The sequence below is a fragment of the Melanerpes formicivorus genome, unplaced genomic scaffold, assembly GCF_026170545.1.
Source record: "Melanerpes formicivorus ecotype bairdi unplaced genomic scaffold, bMelFor1.0.p_v2 SCAF_1, whole genome shotgun sequence".
Classification (NCBI taxonomy): domain Eukaryota; kingdom Metazoa; phylum Chordata; class Aves; order Piciformes; family Picidae; genus Melanerpes; species Melanerpes formicivorus.
Window position 1 is genome coordinate 55,123,229 of NW_027142353.1, and position 20,958 is coordinate 55,144,186.

The 20,958-nt window shown below is 40.5% G+C and overlaps 1 protein-coding gene across 5 annotated transcripts in view; it reads left to right on the forward strand.

Moving 5' to 3' along the window:
* The window catches only part of SACS (sacsin molecular chaperone), a 70,163-nt gene that overhangs the window by 34,560 nt on the left and 14,645 nt on the right, over positions 1-20,958 (forward strand). For 3 of the 5 annotated variants that reach the window (XM_068143967.1, XM_068143977.1, XM_068143984.1), the window contains 7 exons: positions 6,148-6,235; positions 6,647-6,732; positions 12,844-12,955; positions 14,204-14,350; positions 16,034-17,516; positions 18,053-18,144; positions 20,643-20,669. In XM_068143967.1, coding sequence (XP_068000068.1) covers positions 6,148-6,235; positions 6,647-6,732; positions 12,844-12,955; positions 14,204-14,350; positions 16,034-17,516; positions 18,053-18,144; positions 20,643-20,669 — 2,035 coding nt within the window. The remainder of the gene's footprint in view (positions 1-6,147; positions 6,236-6,646; positions 6,733-12,843; positions 12,956-14,203; positions 14,351-16,033; positions 17,517-18,052; positions 18,145-20,642; positions 20,670-20,958) is intronic. The other 2 variants (XM_068143991.1, XM_068144001.1) reach the window with 1 other exon arrangement.

Genomic DNA, 20,958 nt, shown 5'->3' on the forward strand with positions numbered 1-20,958 from the left:
ATTGAGGTCTGGGTACAGGGAAGAGAATCACATGAATGAATGACCTTGTTCTGTGAAAGCATCAACTGTTTTCAGTACTGCTTGGTGTGCTTTTAGCCACACTGTTAGGAATTTAGAGGCATTGGTAGTATGGGATGAGTAGAGGCAAGAAGGGAAAAGATGAAAAGTTGGACATTAGGGTTGAATAGGGTAAGGAGAATTGCAAGTGAATAAAGGAAAAGAGAAGGCTACAGGGAGACCTTAGTGTAGCCTTCCAGTATGTAAAGGACACTTACAAAAAGTTGGAGAAAGACTTTATACCTAGGCCTGTACTGACAGGACAAAGATTTTAAACTGAAAGATTTGACATAAAAGGTTTTTTACAATGGGGATGGTGGGATGCTGAACAGCTTGCCCAGAGTAGTTGTGGATACCCCATCATAGGAAGTGTTCTAAGTCAGGTTGGATTGAACTTTTGAGTGACCTGATCTAGTGGAAGATGCCCCTGCCCATGGCAAGGAGGGACTGGGCTAGGTGATTTTTGAATCACAGAATCATTCAGGCCAGAAGGGACTTCGGAGATCATCAAGTCTAGCCATTTCACCCACTGCACCAAGTCTACCACTACACCATGTCCCCAAGCTCCGGGAGAGCAATAAGGTTTCTCCTTAGACTCCTTTTTTGTAGACTAAACAGCCCCAGTTCCCTCAGCCGCTCTTCACAGGACTTGTTCCCTAAGGCCTTTTACCAGCTTAGCAGCCCTTCCCTGTACCTGCTCCAGGGCCTTGATGTCCTCTTTGACTGCAGTGCCCAAAACTGAACACAGTACTCGAGGTGTGGCCTCACCAATGCTGAGTACAGAGGGACAGTCACCTCTCTGGTCCTGCTGGCTATGCTATTTCTAATACAGGCTAGGATGCCTTGTTCCTCTTGGCTACCTGGGCACACTGCTGGCTCATCTTCATCCTCCTGTCAATCAGTACCCTCAGGCCCTTTTCTGCCACACAGCTCTCTAGCCATTCTTCCCCAAGCTTGTAGCATTGCACAGAGTTGTTGTGGTCCAGGTGTGGGACCCAGCACTTGGCCTTGCTGAAGCTCATACAGTTGACCTCAGCTCATTGGTCCAACCTATCAAGGTCCCTCTGTAGAGCCTCCCTACCCTCAAGCTGATCAACACTCCCACCTAATTTTGTGTTGTCTGCAAACTTATTGAGGGTGCATTCAATCCTCTAATCCAAGTCATTGATAAAGAAATTGAACAGGACTGGTCCCAATACTGAGCCTTGGAGAACACCACTTGTGGCTGGCCTCCAGCTGGATTTAACTCCATTGACTGCTACTCCCTGGGCCTGGTCAGCACTTTACCCAGCAAGGTAAGGGTCCTTTCCAGCCCATTCTGTGATGTTAGGAAAGAACTAGATGCTAATAGTTGTGTTGATTAAGACATTTTTAAGAACCTAGATGGGGAACAGAAGTAGTCCTTGAGTGCTCAGGTTTGAAACGAACTACCCGTGTGGTTTATCTTAAGTTTTTATGCCTAGTTTTGTGTGTCCTTGGATTTTGTTCTCTCCACGCCTTCCAGTTTGGGGAAGAAGTTCTTTATATTAATTTACAAAATTCATCTGGAAGCTGAGAACTTAACAGCACTGAAAACTAGCCTTTGGCAGAAAACAGTCAGTAAGCCAACTATAATAGCTATTCTGATTAAAAAAAAATCTAGAATACATATGGGAATGTTTGTACTCTTACCAATTAAAAAAAATCCTTTATAGACTTTTGAGCTCCTCTATACTGGTCTCAAGTCAGTTTTTAATTTACTGAGGTAGTAGAATATTCATCAGTAAATCTTTTTTTTTCCATTAAAGCTGCTACCTGTAATTGGGAGATGTAAAGTAAAATCCAGTATCCCTTTCTTTCATAGTTTCTACAGTGTTAAACTATTAATTTGAACCTGTTCAGTTTCCTAGTTTCTTCTGGTACAAAAATCCTACTTGAGAAAATTTGCATGTTGTATCCCTTTAATACTTGGTGCTGAGTTACAGTATTTTGTTTACTTTTTATCTTAGTGAAGTCCTGAGGAGGTAGTATACCCAGTGTAAGCTATTTTACGTCTTGAGACATGACCAGCTCAAGTATAACATTTCTGTAGGAACTTAAACAAACTCACTGTGACTGTAAGTACTGTTAACACTAGTGTAAGTAGAAAGGAATATTTTCTTTTTAATATTTTTAAATTATGGTCACATCCTGTTGGACTAGAAATAGCTTTGGCTTGTTAAATATGGGGAGATGGTAAGCATCTATGTCTAAGCACCAACTTAACTTCTTTCTAGTATTTAGTTTTTCCCTGTTGAAGTGAGGAAGTATTCTTGATCTTTGCTATAAACCAACACTAATACAGTTTATCATAATTAATTTTCAATATCATTTACTATAAATGAAAACTAATTTGAATTAGTTAAATTTCTAATTAGCACAGAGCAACTTCTAATTCCACATACCTTGCTGTGCTAGGCATCATAACATCACAGAATCACAGAGTGGTGGGGGTTGGAAGGGACCTTCAGAGATCCTCTAACCTGAACCCCTTTCCTAATGCAGGTATGCCTAGATGAGATTGCACAGGAATAAGTCTAGGTGGGTCTCCAGAGTCTCCAGAGAAGGAGACTCCACATCATCTTTGTCAGCCTGTTTTAGTGCTCCATCAACCTCAAAGTAAAGTAGTTTTTCCTTAAGTTCAAGTGAAATCTCCTGTTCCAGTCTGTAGCTATTGCTCCTTGTCCTATCACTGGCCACTTCTGAAAAGAGCCCAGTCCCATCCTCATGACTTCCACCCTTTAGATACTTATAAGATTCCCTGCTGGTCTTTTTTTTCCAGGGCAAAGAGCCCCAGGTCTCTCAGCCTGTCTTTGTAAGAGAGATGTTCCAGTCCCATAATAGTCTTTGTGGTACTCTGTTGTAGTTCACGTAGTTTCGTGGCCCTCTCTCCAGTAGTTTCCTGTCCCTCTTGAACTGAGGACCCCAGAACTGGACACAGTACTTCAGGTATGAACTCACCAGGGCAGAGTAGAGGAGGAGGAGAACCTCCCTTTACCTGCTTGCCACACTCTTAATATACCCCAGAATACTGTTGGCCTTCTTGGCCCCAGGGGCACATTGCTGGCTTATGGTGAACTTGTTCCCCACCAAGACTCTCAGAATCCTTCTCCTCAGAGCTACTTTCCAGGAGATCAACCCCTAATGTGTACTGATTGATGAAATTACTCCTCCCCACATGCAGGACTCTACACTTGCCATTGATGAACTTCCTGAGGGTCACCTCTGCCCAACTCTCTAGCCTGCCCAGGTCTCACTGAATGGCTGCACAGAATTTTAGTGTGTCAGTCCTTCCTCCCAGTTTGGTATCATCAGCAGACTTACTAAGGTTGTTGTTGAATATCTTGAACAAGACTGGACCCAGTACTGACCTCTGGGAAACACTGGTAGCCACAGGCCTCCAACTGTACTCTGCATCCTTGGTCACAACCTGCTGTGCTCTGTCACTCAGACAGTTCTCAACCCACCTCACTGTCCACTCATCTAATCCACACTTCCTAAGCTTACCTATAAAGATGTTACAGGAGACAGTGTCAATAGCCTTGCTGGGGTCAAAGTATACAACATCTGCTTCTCTTCTCTCAGCTATTCAGGTGGTCACACCATCATAGAAGGCTATCAGATTTGTCAAGCATGTTTTCTTCTTGGTGAATCCATGCTGACTATTCCAGATAATCTTTTTTTTTCCTGCACATGCTTAGAGATGATCCCCTGAATGAGCCATTCCATCACCTTTCCAGGGATGGAGGTGAGGCTGACTGACCTGTGGTTTCCTGGATCCTCCCTCTTGCCCCTTTTGAAGATTGGAAAGACATTGTTGGTTTTTTTTCCAGTTCTCAGCATCTTCCCTGTTCTCCATGATCTTTTAAAAGAAGAAGCCCTTATTGTTATTTTTTTACATCCTTTGCCAGTTTCCATTCCAAGAGGGCCTCAAATTTCCTTGTAACATCCCTACATACTGTCAGTGTGCCTATATTCCTTCAAAGTAGCTAGTCCCTTTTCCCACACACTGCAATCTTCCTTCTTCCTTTTTTTCCAGAAGCTCCTTGCTTGTCCATGCAATTTTCTTGCCTCCCTTGCTGGATTTCTTACTCACAGGAATGTACAAATCTTGAGCTTGGATGAGGTGGTGCTTGAATATTAATCAGCTCTCTTCAGCTGCCCATCCTTCTAGGACCATAATCCTAGAAGGATTCTTTCAAATAGATCTCCCACTTACTACCCTGTTACTTCCTTGCATGACCCTTAACTCCACCATCTCATGGTCACTGCACCCAAAGCTGCTTCCAGCTTTTGGATCACCAACCAGATCTTCTTTGTTCATTAGCACAAGGTCCAGCAGTGCACCTCTCATAGTGTCCTCCACTATGTGTGTCAAAAAGTTATCTTCAGTGCATAGGAGGAACCTCCTGGACTGTTTGTGCCTTGCTATATTGTCTTTCCAGCAAGTATCAGGGTGGTTAGTCTGCTATGATAATCAGGGCATGTGATCACAAGGCTGCTTTAAGCTTTGTGTAGAAGGCCTCATCAAATTCCTTTCTGATCAGGTAGCCTATAGTAAAACCCCACTACACTATCACCTATGTAAGCCTGACCCTTAATTCTTACTCACACATTTTCAACTTGGTTCTTCTTCTGTGACTGGGCAGAGCTCAATGCATTCCAGTTACTCTCACATAGAGAGCAGCTCTGCCACCTTGCTTTGCTGGCCTGCCTTACTTGAAAAGTCCACAGCTATCCATTGCAGCATTCCAGTCATGAGAGTCATCCCACCACATTTCTGTGATGGTGACTAAGTCATAGCTAATCTGCTGCAATGGATTCTAGCTCCTGCTTTTTGTTGCCCATGCTGAGTGCATTGGTATAGATCCGTTTGAGCTGGGCTATTGATTTCACCCCCAACATTGGCATACCCACCCCTAAGTTCATCTCCAGTGAGCCTGGTTTTATCCCCTTCCTGCTTCAAACCTAGTTTAAAGCTCTCTTGATGAGCCCTGCCAACTCATGGGTGAGAATCCGTTTTTGCCCTTTGGTATAGCTGGACAGATAGTTGCCAGCAGGTCCTGTGCTTTGTAAACTTCCCTGTGATCCAAGAAACCAAAATCCTACTGATGGCACCAGCCTCTGAGCCATGTGTTTTCCTGTTTTTCCTTCCCTACTACTGAAGGGGTTGAGGAAAACACTACTTGTGCTCCTGATCCTTCAGTCAATCTCCACAGTGCCCTGAAGTCTGTTTTGACCACTTGTGGACTTTTCTCTGCAGCCTCATCACTGCCAACATGCATAACCAATAGTGGGTAATAGTAAGAGGGCATACCATACCCGTTAGTTTCTTTCTAACATGTCTAACTGAGACCACCAGGTCAGCAAAATGTATCCTCAATGCCCCATGAATCTCAAATCACAGGAGAATCATTAGGGAAACTGTTTAGTAATCATAGCACCTAATGGCTGCTAGGGAACTTGCTCATTTGCCCCAGTTTTTCTGTGTTGTTCCCAGAAAATCCATAGATCTGCATGTAGAGGTAACAGGGAGATGAGGCTATTGAATTCTACAGGAGTGTTTCTGTGACATACTTTTGTCTCTACATATTCTGCATTACTAGCTGCTTCCAGTTGGTACTCCCATGAAATTGCATAACTGTATGTGTTTCTTGGAGTGCATAAACCATGTATTCCCTGGATATGTTTATTTATGGGCATGCACCTTAAAATAATGACTGCTTTAGTTGTGTGCTTCCAGCAGTTCCCAGAATGTGTAGTTTTTCAGATGTAAATATGGGAAGTCATGGCTTACTCTATTATAGGCATATTTTTCACCTGATTTGTTTGTGGCCAGTTTTTCTGTCCTGTTACTAGCAAACTGTTACTTCATCTGAGGAATATTGTTAGGCAAAGGAGCCCGTCCTATACCTCAAGGACTAAAAGTGCTGCTCAAACAAATACTAAATGTTTCAGCGTATTTGTATACTTTTAGATAAACCCAGACTTGATATAATAAATATGAAGCTGTAGTAAATTATGCTGCAGAATGTTTGGATCAAGATCTGTCTTATTTTTTTTTTATTTCAGTTATCAGATGGTACCAAGATTGTGGATCTACTGAAGTCTCAAAATCAAGTTTTTCTGGAGCTTCAGTCAAAAGGATTGAAAGGAGGAGGTATGAAAAATAGTCGTATGTGTTTATAAACTGGAAAGATCAAAGCATTTTCTAAGACTATCTGGAGTTAGTTGCAATTATTCTTTTCTATAAATGGGAAAGATTTGTTTTTCTTGTAAGCTCTAGGTATCCCTTCCCTTGTTCTTTGTGTTCCACTTAGCTTTGTAAGTGCCTTGATGCAGCTGTTGGTAGGGATCATCACTGGCTATAAAAAATATTAGAGGCACTGCTACTCTAAAATACTGCCCTGCTACTTAAAAAGTAGTAGTCCTTTAGAAGCTGCTACATTGGAACATTTTTTTTTTTAGTCTGAATTCCCAGTAATAATTTAGTAGTGTTTTTTTATGTGTGTCTGAAATTAAATGCATAGTAGCCTAATGCACAGTTTGTTTTGTTGGGGTTTTTTGGTAGGTCGTTTTGGACAGACAACTCCACCACTTGTTGATTTTCTTAAGGATATTTTAAGAAGGTACCCAGAAGGAGGACAGATTCTTAAGGTATACAACAAATGGTATATTTAGGAGTTATATATTATGCATGACATGATGCCATTAGTTTAACGCTTTCCAGCAAATCTGACTGTTGTTGCACTTCATTAGGTATTCATTCTAGTACAGGAGTTACATTTCCACTTATGTGGAGGAGTTGTGGAGGTTTGTGGGGTTTTCTTGTGTGTTTAATGCCTGAGTGTGCTTGTCATAGAATAAACCAGGTTGGAAGAGACCTTCAAGATCATCATGTCCAACCCATCAACCAATCCAGCCCACCTAAACAACTAACCCATGGCACCAAGCACCCCATCAAGTCTCCTCCTGAACACCTCCAGTGATGGTGACTCCACCACCTCCTCGGGCAGCCCATTCCAATGGGCAATCACTCTCTCTGTGTAGAACTTCTTCCTAACATCCAACCTAAACCTCCCCTGGCACAGCCTGAGACTGTGTCCTCTTGTTCTGTTACTGGCTGCCTGGGAGAAGAGACCAACATCCGCCTGTCTACAACCTCCCTTCGGGTAGTTGTAAAGAGTAATAAGGTCACCCCTGAGTCTCCTCTTCTCCAGGCTAACCAATCCCAGCTCCCTCAGTCTTTCCTCATAGGGCTTGTGTTCCAAACCCCTCACCAACTTTGTTGCTCTTCTCTGGACTCGTTCCATCAAGTCAACATCCTTCCTAAACTGAGGGGCCCGGAACTGGACACAGTACTCGAGGTATGTCCTAACCAGTGCAGTGTACAGGGGCAGAATGACCTCCCTGCTCGGGCTAGCCACACCGCTCTTGATGCAGGCCAGGATGCCATTGGCCCTCTTGGCTGCCTGGGCACACTGCAGGCTCATGTTCAGCCTACCATCGACCAGTACCCCCAGGTCCCTCTCCACCTGGCTGCTCTCCAGCCACTCTGACCCCAGCCTGTAGCTCTGCATGGGGTTGTTGTGGCCGATGTGCAGAACCCGGCACTTGGATGTATTAAATCTCATGCCGTTGGACTCTGCCCATCTGTCCAGCCTGTTGAGGCTGTCACAAATAGCATTATAATTTATTAAACAAAAGAGATAAAATGGAGAAGTTTTAATTAAATTAGAGACGTCATGATGTACATTGAGTGAGTTGGGAAAAATCTTTACTTTGCTTTCTACTTTATTCATCTCTTCTATAAGCTATGGTAGAACCACGTAATAGTATATAGAATCTTTGGAAGGGATTATCTCAGTATAAGACTGGGATAAGACAGAGAGTTTAATACAGGACTTTGCTGTGGAATATCTTGGTAGCTAAATTTATATTCCTCAGTGAACTATGACATTGCCACGAAGTTTCATGATTAGGTTATGAGCACTTTTAAGATGAGAATCTTTGAATGGAATTTGGGAGACTTGATTTAGAGTGATAAAAACAAATCAGTTTTGTATGGTCAGAAAATGATTTTCAGTCAAGAAATTGCTTCTTGTAATGAAGGAGTGTCAGAAGATTTCCTGAACTGAGGTTAGTGTTCTTCCTGATGTTTTATCATTGGTCCAGGTGACTTCAAAACATGCAGCAGTAGGGCTTGTTATGTCGCGATGCTCCCTGCTTGAATGTTGTATGTACAACCTAACAATGGAAATAAGAGCATTAATTTTCAGTAACTAGGATAGTGAACTGGTAGCATGGAGTTCACCTCACCTTACTTTAGACATGGCCACAGCCCTTCTCCTATGAAGAAGGGCTTGAGAGAGTTTGGCTTGTTCAGTCTGGAGAAAAGAAGGCTCAGGGTCATCTGTCAGCCTTGCAACATATGAAAGGCACTCACAAAAAAGATAGAGAGGGACTTGATATCAAGGCCTGTACTGACAGGACAGTGAGCAGTGGTTTTAAACTGAAAAAGGGTGGATTTAGATTGGACATAAGAAGAAATCATAGAATCATAGAATTGTTAGGGCTAGAAGGGACCTCAAGGATCATCTAGTTACAACCCCCCTGCTATGCACAAGGACTCCTCACACTAGATCAGGTTGCTCAGAGCCACATCCAGCCTAACCTTAAAAACCTCCAGGGATAGGGCTTCTACCATCTCCCTGGGCAACCAGGGCAATATTGTAAAACCAATGTTTTACAATGAGGGTGGAGAGACACTGGAATAGGTTGCCTGGGGAAGTCATGGGTACCCCATCACTGGAAATGCTCGGAGTCATCTTGGGTGGAGTTTTGAGTGACCTGATCTAGTGGAAGACGTCCCTGTCTATGGTAGAGGGGCATTGAACTAGATGATCTTTCAGGGTTCTTCCCAACACAAATGATTGTTTGGTTCTATGATCTTAAAAAATACAGATAATTCTAACTTTGCAAATCCTGCAAGGGGAAAAGGCAGGTACCTGTAGATTTTTCTGATTTATTGTAGCTTCCCATGCTGTTGTCTGGAAGTGCCAGGTTTCTCTTTTACGTTTTCTAAAGAGCATTTGAGGTAATCAGTTCAGCTAGATATTCAACTTCTCATCCAGAATACTTCATCACATGGATGTTAGGAAATTAACTTCCTTAGGATGTGGGAATACTAGGTTCTAATAAAGGCATATACATATCTCTATATATAAAACACAAACATAAATGGTGACATGATGACAGTTCCTGCTGCCTCTTTCTTTACAACCATGGAAGTAGGGGTGACTGCTTAAGATAAGCATATCTCAAACTACTTTGGCAAACTGCATCCTGGATATGTTCTGAGCAGTGTCTGTTTATAGGACAAGTGCTTAACATTTTACTATGTACCAGAACTAACTGGATTTCTAAGATGCATTTAAATCATGAAGGGTTCGTGCCTTCTTAACAATGTAAACCCAAATTTGCATCCCAACATAAAAAAATAACATAATGTCCTTAGAAATCAGATAGGTAAATCTAAAAGTAGAAATGTTCCTCTTTTCATGGTTTACAATTTAGAGTTCACAGCCTGTGAGGGAGAGATTACTACCAGGAATTCTGCTGATCTGTTCAAACTGATTTAACTGTTTGGATTCTTCAAATACAGTGCTGTTGCAGCTGAATGTAACAAATGTTCCATGTGCTGTGGCATGAATGCAAGTCTCTGACTATGTGATGGTTTCCATACTACTTATTTAATATTTCTGGAAGCCTTGGCTATCTTTTATATTTTCCTGAATGGCTGCCATGATTATTCTTTTAGAAGAAGAGCTACCTGTTTTTTGTAATTAAATACCTTGTGGAGATTACACAGAATCACAGAACATTAGAGGTTGGAAGGGACCTCCAGACATCATCGAATCCAGACCCCTGCCAAAAGCAGGATCACTTAGGGTAGTCTGCACAGGAATGCGTCCAGGAAGGTTTTGAAGTTCTCCGGAGAAGGAGACTCCACACCTGCCCTGGGCAGCCTGTTCCAGTGCTTCATCACCCTCACTGTAAAGAAATTTCTCCTCATGGAGGGTAGGAGGGCCCTGCAGAGCGACCTTGACAGTCTGGATGGGTGAGCAGATGCCAATGGGATGAGATTTAATAAGGCTAAGTGCAGGGGTCTACACTTTGGCCACATCAACCCCAAGCAGCGCCATAGGCTGGGGTCAGAGTGGCTGGAGAGCAGCCAGGCAGAAAGGGACCTGGGGGTATTGGTAGATAGTAGGCTGAACATGAGCCAGCAGTGTGCCTAGGTGGCCAGGAGAGCCAATGGTATCCTGGCCTGTATCAGGAATAGTGTGGCCAGCAGGAGCAGGGTGGTTATTCTTCCCCTGTACTCAGCACTGCTTAGTCCACATCTTGAGTACCGTGTCCAGTTCTGGGTCCCTCAATTGGAGAGATGTTGAGGTACTGGAATGTGTCCAGAGAAAGGCAATGAAACTGGTGAGGGGCCTGGAACACAAGCCCTATGAGGAGAGGCTGAGGGAGCTGGGGTTGCTTAGCCTGGAGGAGGCTCAGAGGAGACCTTATTGCTGTCTACAGCTACCTGAAGGGAAGTTGTAGCCACGTGGGGTCAGTCTGTTCTCCCAGGCAACCAGCAACAGAACAAGGGGACACAATCTCAACCTGTGCCAGGGTAGGTTCAGGCTGGATATTAGGAAGAAGTTCTTCACAGAGAGAGTGATTTGCCATTGGAATGGGAGGTGGTGGAGTTGCTGTCTCTGGAGATCTTCAAGAAAAGACTGGATGAGGCACTTAGTACCATGGTCTAGTTGATTGGATAGGGCTGGGTTATAGGTTGTACTGGATGATCTTGGAGGTGTCTTCCAACCTGGTTGATTCTATGATTCTAATACTCCAGATGTGGTCTCACCAGAGCAGAGTAGAGGGGAAGAAGAACCTCGCTAGACCTTCTGGACACACATTTGTTGATGCACCCCAGGATACCTTTGGCCCTTTTGGCTACAAGGGCACATTGTTGTTCCATGGAGAACTTGCTGTCACTATCACTCCAAGTTCTTTCTCCATGGAGCTGCTCTCCAGGGCAACCGCTAGCCTGCACTTGTCCTTATTGAACTCCATGATGTTTGCCTTCCCCCAGCTCTCCAGCCTGTCCAGATGTCCTCCCTACTCTAGTCATGAGGTCTGTGGTGATGACAGGTTGGACTCGATCTTTGAGGTCTCTTCCAACCTTAGGAATACTGAATACTGAATTATCTTGTTGGATGGCAGCACAGCCTAATGGGGTGTCAGCTGTCTCCCCCAGTTTTGTTTCATCAGCAAACTTAACCTTTTCAAAAGTGTATTGTTTATGATGAACTGTGGGTATATATCCCTTGTTATCTTATTATGCTTCCAAATTATGTGGAAGTGACAACATAAATTATATAGTTTGGTTACTTGTGTGGTATGTCTTGTCGACTGCACATATCACAAAGTAAAAAATTGAGAGGTTTTGAAACCATATATGAGATAATAATGAGTTTATTTTACTGTCAACAGTATATTAGATTGCAACCTAATCTGGGATACCTGCTGCTAGCTGATGAATTCTTTTAAGTAAAGATCCATCTTGCTAGCAATTGTTTTATTTTTGTGCATAATTGAATGAAATGTATGTTGCATGAACACATTGGATGTGATGTGCCTACATGCTTCTTCAGTTTGTCTAAGACACTTCCTTATGCCCAGCTTACACAGGTGTGTATGTGTGTAGTTCTGTATGAGTGCATGTCTTTGGGGCCCTGATGCACATTGATGACTTGGTGTAAATAGAGCATTGTGTGAAGCTCTAATCCTCTCAGTATTTATAATCATGCTTTTGTGTCTGCAGTGTATAATGCTCTTGATGAAAATGGGACTGGGTAGGCATACCTTATTAATGGTAGCGTTTTCAGAACTAGTTTATTGACATTCTAGTTATTAGAGTTTTCCATAGCTCTTGCCACTACTAATATTGTTTTACAGATACTGTCTCACATAAGTCTCTGTCTAGTCTGTGGGTTTCATTCAATAGGTGAGCTCTATTGGTTCATGATGTAGAGAGTTATTGGTCAGAATTGTTTTTACACCCCTTTGCTGAGGTGCTGTTGGAAGTGAGTAAGGGGCGTGTGTGGCTCAGTTGGTAGCGCATAAGACCCTTAATGGGAAGGTCGTGAGTTCAAGCCTGCAGTGGTCAGTAGTGTCCTCCACACTCTAGTCATGAGGTATGTGGTGACACGTTGGACTCGATGATCTTTGAGGTCTCTTCCAACCTTAGTGATACTGAATACTGAAACTGAATGGCTCTTGAATGGTTGCTTCATACTGTGACACGTTAAACAGAATTGAGTTGATGTACAGAAGAGTGACCTTCATGACTTGTTGCCTTAGAGCTCTTGTGTGTGTTTAACAGTAAACTTTTAATATATATATAAATTAGGGTTTTTTTCTGCCTTCTTGCATTGTTTTGAGACTCTGATTTGGGGTAATGTAGTTATAGTAGTAACTGCTTAGTGGTGTGTTTCTCAGCTTTGTAACTATCTGTGTGTGGTATTTTTGGTATTTATGGCATTTTTGTGAATATTCCTTTTATAATGGTTATCTATTTTCATTCTGGCAAACAATAAAATTATGTTGTTTGAAACATGAAAACAATTACACTTGAGTTGGAGAGCCATTGCTACAATATGTGAAACATTAACACTTTGGATTTTGGATTGGTTTTTTTTGCTGCTTCAGGAACTGATACAGAATGCAGAAGATGCTGGTGCCACAGAGGTTAGGTTTTTATATGATGAAACTCAGTATGGAACAGAAACTCTGTGGTCAAAGGACATGGCACAATATCAGGGTAAGTGTAGTTTTTGTTAATTTTGGCCATAATTCTTCAATGTGCATGTGTTATATATGTTTTTCTCCTTGCTGTATGGAGATGACCACCTTACTAGGGGCATCTTTTGTCTCTTATAATGCTAATAATTGTTTTGCAGAGCTGATATTTGCTGTTGAAGGCCTTATGCTTCCACTGTCTTCTTGCAGGTTGCCAACAGCAGCTTTCCAACTGCTTTCAGTTAATGCTGTTTGAGACAGCCTTCATACTCTGCTTTATTCTAAGTCACTTCTCCCACAGTGATTGTGATGCTGTGACTTACTTCCCTGGGTTCAGTCAGCATCTCAAAATACAAGGAAGGATTTTTAGTAGAGAAAGTCAACAAGATTCAATAACTATATACTAACCTCTACCTTTTGAGAACTGTCTCCAGTTCTTAATGTAAATATGACCCTAGCCCCTTGCATTTCAGCATTTTCCAGGTAGTTCTCTTTTTCTTCTTCATTTCTTACTCTCTCACCCTTATACCAAACTCCATGCTGCCAGCAAATGTAGTTTCATGTAATTTTTTTTTCTTTTGTATCATCTGTTATGGCTTTGTGTGATAGAGGTCAGTTACGCATTTATCAAACAGGTTTGCATAATCATCCCAAAAGGCATTCAGTCATGATTTGAAGATTTCAGTGATGGATGATCCACTTCTTGTTTCTAGTTTTTTTTTCCAGTTGTTAATCAGCCTCACTATGTCTGCTAAATTGAATTTGTCTGTCTTACTTTCTAGACCTTGGTTATTGTGGCATCTTGCTGTGTGTTCCCTTCCAGTTGAGGTATTAATAGGCTGTGATTAGTACATCTTTCAAACATCTTTTTGATAGACTGAACTGATCGAGTTTAAGCCTTGTGCCCCAGACACTTCTTTCAGAAGTTTTATTGTTTTCTGCTTTCTGTCCAGCTTTTCACAATATTTTTTTTTTTAAATGTGGACATCAGCACTAGATACCAAAGAGAATATAAATCTCTTCAGTACCATATACAGAGGTAAATCCATCTCCTCACTTTTGTGTGTAGCAGCTTTTGCTGCTACTCTATACCTCCCTTTTGTCACTAAGCATCATGTGATGTCGACTTGAGATATAGCATCCTCATTAAATTTGTACATGCATACTTTAAAGAAATACTTCCTCAGTTCTGTAAGTTAATTTGCTAGGTATTTTTAATACTAAATGCTTTTCTTCTGTCATCTTTGTGACACTTGCCTATTTATTACAGGGCCAGCATTTTATGCATACAATGATGCAATTTTTACCCCTGAGGACTGGCACGGTATACAGGAAATAGCAAGAAGTAGGAAGAAAGATGATCCCCTGAAAGTTGGAAGATTTGGAATTGGATTTAATTCAGTTTATCATATAACAGGTACTCTCAGTAGATATTTTAAAATTGAAATGTTGATGTTTCAGGTTATTTCATTATTTTAGATATTCATCAAATGTTTAATATTTTCCCTATAGTGCATTTTAAAATTAGATCCCTGGCTAAGTTTACTTAAGCATTTTCATTTTCCTCAAACTATGAGATATCCTTTGGATTTTGAAGGTTTCTGAGGGGATTTGTTTCTTCTAGTAACATCTTTACGTACTTAATCCCTTATGTTGAAATGAACACTCTTACTTCAGTTAGGCATTGCCCTTCATACTAATAACATAGGACAGATATGTAAGTAAAAATATGAAAGGTTCTTTGCATGATAAGCAGTGATTTCTTTTCTCATGTGAGAAAGGATATTCTCTAAGTGAGGTATATGCAGATTTACATTTGAGAGACATAGTACATGCCCTTTCACAAGCTGGTAATATTCAGTCTTGAAGCTTACTATACTGGCAAAACGTTTACTGCTGTATTGTAATGTAAGTAGTACTTACAGTCTACATAGTTATAATGGAGAAGTCTACATAGTTATAATAATATACAGTCTACATAGTTATAGTAGTTATAATAGTTATAATAATATACAGTATACAGTAATATACAATATAATAGTTACAATAATATACAGTCTACATAGTTATAATGGAGAAGAGGAGGCTCAGGGGTGACCTCATTGCCCTCTACAACTACCTGAAGGGTGGTTGTAGCCAGGAAGGGGTTGATCTCTTCTCCCAGGCAACCAGCACCAGAACAAGGGGACACAGTCTCAAGCTGCGCCAGGGGAGGTTTAGGCTTGAGGTGAGGAGAAAGTTCTTCACCGAGAGAGTTGTTCATCATTGGAATGGGCTGCCCAGGGAAGTGGTGGAGTCACCATCCCTGGAGGCGTTCAAGAGGAGATTAGACGTGGCACTTGGTGCCATGGTCTAGTCATGAGGTCTGTGTTGGATAGGTTGGACTTGATGATCCTTGAGGTCTCTTCCAGCCTTAGTTATACTGTGATACTGTGATACTGTAATAGTACAGGACAAGAGACAAGATTTTGCTGAAATAACATTGTAAATTGTGAAGTCAGTTTGTAAGACACAGAATGTTTTTTTCACAATGCTTTACCTAGTAGAGGATGAGTAAAATCTTAGTTAATATGTTTGGTGGTTTGATAATTGTGGGAACTTACTCTTTTAAATATACAAGATTACTTCTTGCAAACCTTCAAGATCTGCAGAGTATGAATGTAATAGAATATATCTTTAGTAAATGGCCTCTTTTTCCCTTAAAAATATTAGAAATCTAAAAATACATAGCTGAAAAAAAATATTTCTGTTGTTTACTGTTTGATCATTTATGTATTTAATGGCAGGATAGGACTGTGGTTGTTTCTTCCTGTCAATGAACATTGAATCATAGAATTGTTGAGTTTGGAAAAGACCCTTAAGATCATCAGGTCCAAGCATTAGCTTAGTACTATCAAGTCTACCACTAAACCATGTCCCTGAGTGCCACATCTACATGTCTTTTAAACACCTTCAACCACTTCCCTGGCCATTATAATTGGTTCATTAGAATTTTATAACAGTTGTTTTTCTTGCTCTTTTAAAATTTGCTCTTTAAGAATGCATTTGAAAAATATGTTGCTTTAGTATTGTTAATAGTTGCTCTTTTTTGTGCATACAGACGTCCCTAGTATTTTCAGTGGTGACCAGATTGGAATGCTTGATCCTCATCAAACTCTTTTCGGACCTCATGAATCAGGGCAGTGCTGGAATCTAAAAGAAGACAGCAAGGAAATCAATGAACTTACAGACCAGTTTGCCCCATTCATTGGTGTGTTTGGCAGCACAAAGGAAACCTTTAAGAATGGAAACTTTCCTGGCACCTTTTTTCGTTTCCCACTTCGTCTGCAGCCTTCTCAACTGAGCAGCAATGTTTACGACAAGCAGAAGGTTTTGGAGCTGTTTGAATCTTTCAGAGCAGATGCGGACACAGTGTTGCTCTTTTTAAAGAGTGTTCAAGATGTTTCATTGCATGTTAGGGAAGCTGATGGAACTGAGAAGCTAATTTTTAGAGTAACTGCTAGTGAGAACAAGGCCTTGAAACATGAAAGACCTAATTCTATCAAAATCTTAGGAACTGCAATAAGTCAGTATTGTAAGGGAGTTCCAAGCAATAGCATAACATGTGTGACATACCATGTAAATATAGTTGTAGAAGATGAGAGTGTTAAGGACGCACAGAAAACATCTTGGTTAGTATGTAATTGTGTAGGTGGTCGAGGAATGTGTACTGAACTGGATTGTTTAGCTGATGACTTGAAATTTGTTCCTACTATTGGAATAGCCATGTCTTTATCATCTAACGGAGATGGAAAAGAAGCTGCAGCAGACTTTTCAGGAAGAGCATTTTGTTTTCTGCCTTTGCCTCCAGGTGAAGAAAGCAAAACTGGACTCCCAGTTCATGTTAGTGGTTTCTTTGGTCTCACAGACAATAGGAGAAGTATCAAATGGCGAGAGTTGGATCAATGGAGAGATCCAGCAGCTTTGTGGAATGATCTGCTTGTAGTAAATGTAGTACCAAAGGCGTATACCACCCTTATTTTGGAAGCTATCAAGAGAATGGAGACTGAGAAGAATTCAGATTTTCCATTGTCAGCTGAAAGAATTTATAGGTTATGGCCTGATGAGAACAAAATCAGGGTGCCCTGGAAACCAATTGTAGTACCTCTCTTTAAAGAGCTGCTCCAGAATACAGTTATTTACTCAGTGAGTAATCAGTGGATAAAAGTGGAACAGGTGTACTTTTCTGAAATGGATGAGGATTTGGAGTACACACAGGCTGTTCTCAACTACCTCCAGAATTCAGGGAAACAGATTGCCAAGGTACCAGCAAATATTGCTAGTGCAGTGCATCTTACTATTTCTACTGCTAAAGCTGTGAAAAAAGTGACTCCCGCTGTAGTACGGCAAGTACTAAGGAAATCTGGGCACAATGGACCTGCTGAAGAAAAGCTTCATCTTCTAGAGTTTGTGCTTTCTGATGGAGTCTACAGTGAACTAATTGGATTGGAGCTTTTACCATTACAGAATGGAAATTTTGTTCCTTTTTCCTCATCAGTGTCAGAACAGGATGTAGTTTACATAACCTCAGAAGAATTTCCCAGGTATATTTTAAACAAGGTCTTTAAAAACTTAGCTTGAATGGTAAACCAGAGCTTCAGTTTTGCTTCGTTGAACCTCACGCCACTGGCCTTGGGCCATTGATCCAGGCTGTCCAGATCTCCCTGTAGAGCCTTCTCACATTTGAGCAGACCAACACTCCCACCCAGCTTGGTATTGTCTGCAAACTTACTGAAGGTGCTCTTGATCCCCTCATGCAGAAAAACAGAGGAAAATAATTTTCTAGTCCAAGTTTTTCTATCAAAACAAAACTTGCCTATACCGGCTTTGAAAAAAGCAGTTAGAATAATTGCTTTCTTACTACTCTCTGCTTCTAAATGGATGATTTTCTCCTTTACAAGAAAATGCCCACTGATAGCCCTTTTCTGCATATGTAAGCAGTTGCTTTGCATGTGACTTTTGCCATGATGATTACTATGCTGATAATATCTGTGCAGCAACAGAAATAAATTAGATAGTAGCTAAAATGTGATTTATTTATTTTTTTAATTTAATTTTATTTTGTTACATGATGTGCTAGATCACTCTTCCCTGGCCTGGAAGGAAAGCTGCTTTCTGATGACCTGAAGCCAGAGATTCTCACTGCTTTGAAGGAAGCTGCCAAAAGCCGAGGTAACGCGTCTTTTGCATTCTCAATTGTGAAACTGAGAATTGTATTCTCAATTGTGAATTGTAGTCTCAGTTGTGAAATTGTGAAATGGATTTATAAGGATTGGACACACTAGTTCCAAACCCAGGTTTGAAGTCACATCTCTTTTGACACCGACTTAGCGTTAAGATACAATAGGCTGTACTGTTTGAACGGGAAATGACACAAAGGAAAATTATAAATGAACAAAAAGGAAAAGGCAAGGGAAGCAGGATGAAAATTCACAATGAAAGAATCAATACATAGTAAAGCATGTATTCAGGGTTCAGTGTCTTGTTCTGAAATGGTAGTCCTTGCATAAAACAGTCTGAATTCTATTTTACATTGGTAGTATTTGCATATGCAGCAGTTATTTCATACTTTTTGTGTTGTAGATCATGTTTGATCTCACAATCACAAGTGATCACATCATTGCACGGTTTTAAAACCAGGTAAAACCTGCTTAAACATCTAGCCTCATACAATTTCATCAAGTGTTTCCTGAGTCTTCATTCATATTTTGCACTTGTGTCAATGTGGACCTACTGACATGCTTTCAGTCTTGTTCAAAGACTTGTCAAAGAAGTTTGCTGCATCTCTAGATAAGATGATTCTGTCTACCTTCACAATGAAATATTTTTGCCTCTTTTTCTACTTGGAGGTTGTCTATCTTTACCTTTCCTACCTTGTGTTTCATTGTGCATTTGATTGGCAAATACGAAGTCTGAGCCTCAGAAGTCTTTTCACATAAATACAATTTGAAACCAAGTCACTCTTCAGCTTATTTTTCAATAGTGTGAGTATATGGAGAGCAGTTCTTCAATGTCTAGAAAATGTAATTTTCAGAAAAAGATTCTTGTCTCCCTCTTTTTAAATTGCTCAATTCATCAGAATTCTTTCTTAGACTGAAGACATTAGACCCAGACATAGAATACTATAAATCATTGTGTTGGTTTGCGTTTCGTGGTACCCTTTATCATAGTCTTCAGTCTTTCAGTCACAGTATCTCTTCCTTCAGTCTGCATTCTGACCTTTTTTCCCCTTGAATCCTTTATATGTTCACTCTCTATTATTCTTTCTGCTCACTGTAATTTTGAAAGTAGTGACTGTTTTAAATTGTGCATCCAAGCAGTGAATAGTCTTAATTTGAGATAGAAACATAAAGAACTATTGTTTACTCTACTAGTAATTGCTGGGACTTTAAAAGCACAGAAATATATAGGCATCAAGACAGCCACAGTGAGATTAGTGGGATGGAAGATTGTATGAAAAATAGTAATGTTAGCTTTGAAAAATATCAGTTCCTTGTGATGAAATCATAATTTGACTTTTGAGACATACTGTCCTGGACAATTTCCATCAAGGGAATGTCACAAAGCAATCCAAAACCATGCTTGAAAACAAACAAAACAAACAAGCCCCGAAACCCTCCAAAACCAGAGCATAGCAACTTAACAAAACACAGGTTTAACAGACTATATGCTTGAACACAGTTTAAGCAGCTCTCCTAAGACATTCCTCCACTTCTAGCTTGGTCTCTGAGTTGCAACAAAGTCTATCTAGTCATTTTAGTTCTTGGGAAGACTTTAGTTCATATTTAAGGTCTTGCCTCTGTCTTTTCTTCCTCTGGAGGTTTCTTTGAATGACTTTTTATCTAGGAAGTTGTGCTTGGTTGGTAGTATGCCTCTTATTGAATATATGAACATATTTTCTGAAGTGAATATGTTAGCATGTTCTTAAGTTAATATGTTCTTAAGTCTTCCAAAACTTCTTGAAATGCTTAAGGACTTCTAGTTAACCCTTTGTAACATCATAGTGGTCTGCTTTTCTCTTCATTCTGCCTCCTAAATTCTTCTTCATTCTAAGACTTTTCATACTTGTAAAGTACAAACTGCAGTGCCTTACAAGGGATACGTTATTATAAATAGTATTAGAGAGATTTTGGTCAGATTTTGAAACCTTATCTATCAAGAATTTTACTTATATAGCTTTAGAAATTCATAGAATGGTGTAGGTTGGAAGGGACCTTAAAGATCATCTGGTGTGGCAGGGTCACCTTCCACTAGACCAAGTTGCTCAAAGCCCCATCCAGGGTAGCCTTGAACACTTGAAGGGAAGAGTATCCACAGCTTCTCTGGGCAACCTGTTCCAGTGCCTCATCACCCTCATACTGAAATATTTCTTCTGTACATCTAATCTGAATCTACGATTATTTTGTTATTTTTTTAAAGCCATCACTTGTGGTGATAAGAGAAATGTTCCTTATGTGGTTGATGAAATACAGAGGTTTTGGTATTATTTCTTTGAGAAGATGGTATGCAAGTTTTTTTTTTATTGTGTTGTACAAAGGCAACCAGATCTTACTTTTTTTCTCTCCTGAAATGTGTACTGTATTTTTCTAGTTAATATCTGCTTCTTTATTTATTGTGTTCATGTGTAACTCATGGGATGTTTTCTAAAAATGGATTTGGTTATATTCTAGCCCAACAGCTTCTCTGGGGATTTTCAGGTACGGTTATTAACTGAAGATGTACTGGTTTGGATTGAAGCTTGATATTTGTGTGAATTTGGTGATTCTCATTGCTCCAGCTTTCTCACAAATAAAACTTGCCAAATAGAGCTGCCAAAAGATTGCTGCCAAAGATAACAGTGAAAGGAGTTCTAAAATCAGTTGAGGGGAAAATGCACATTGTTGAAGGAATCCTTGTACCTATGTTACATGGAAATTGTGAATATTTTCTTTGCTTTATATTTTATTCCAATTGAAAAAGATTTCAAGTACTGTAAGGTCACATGTA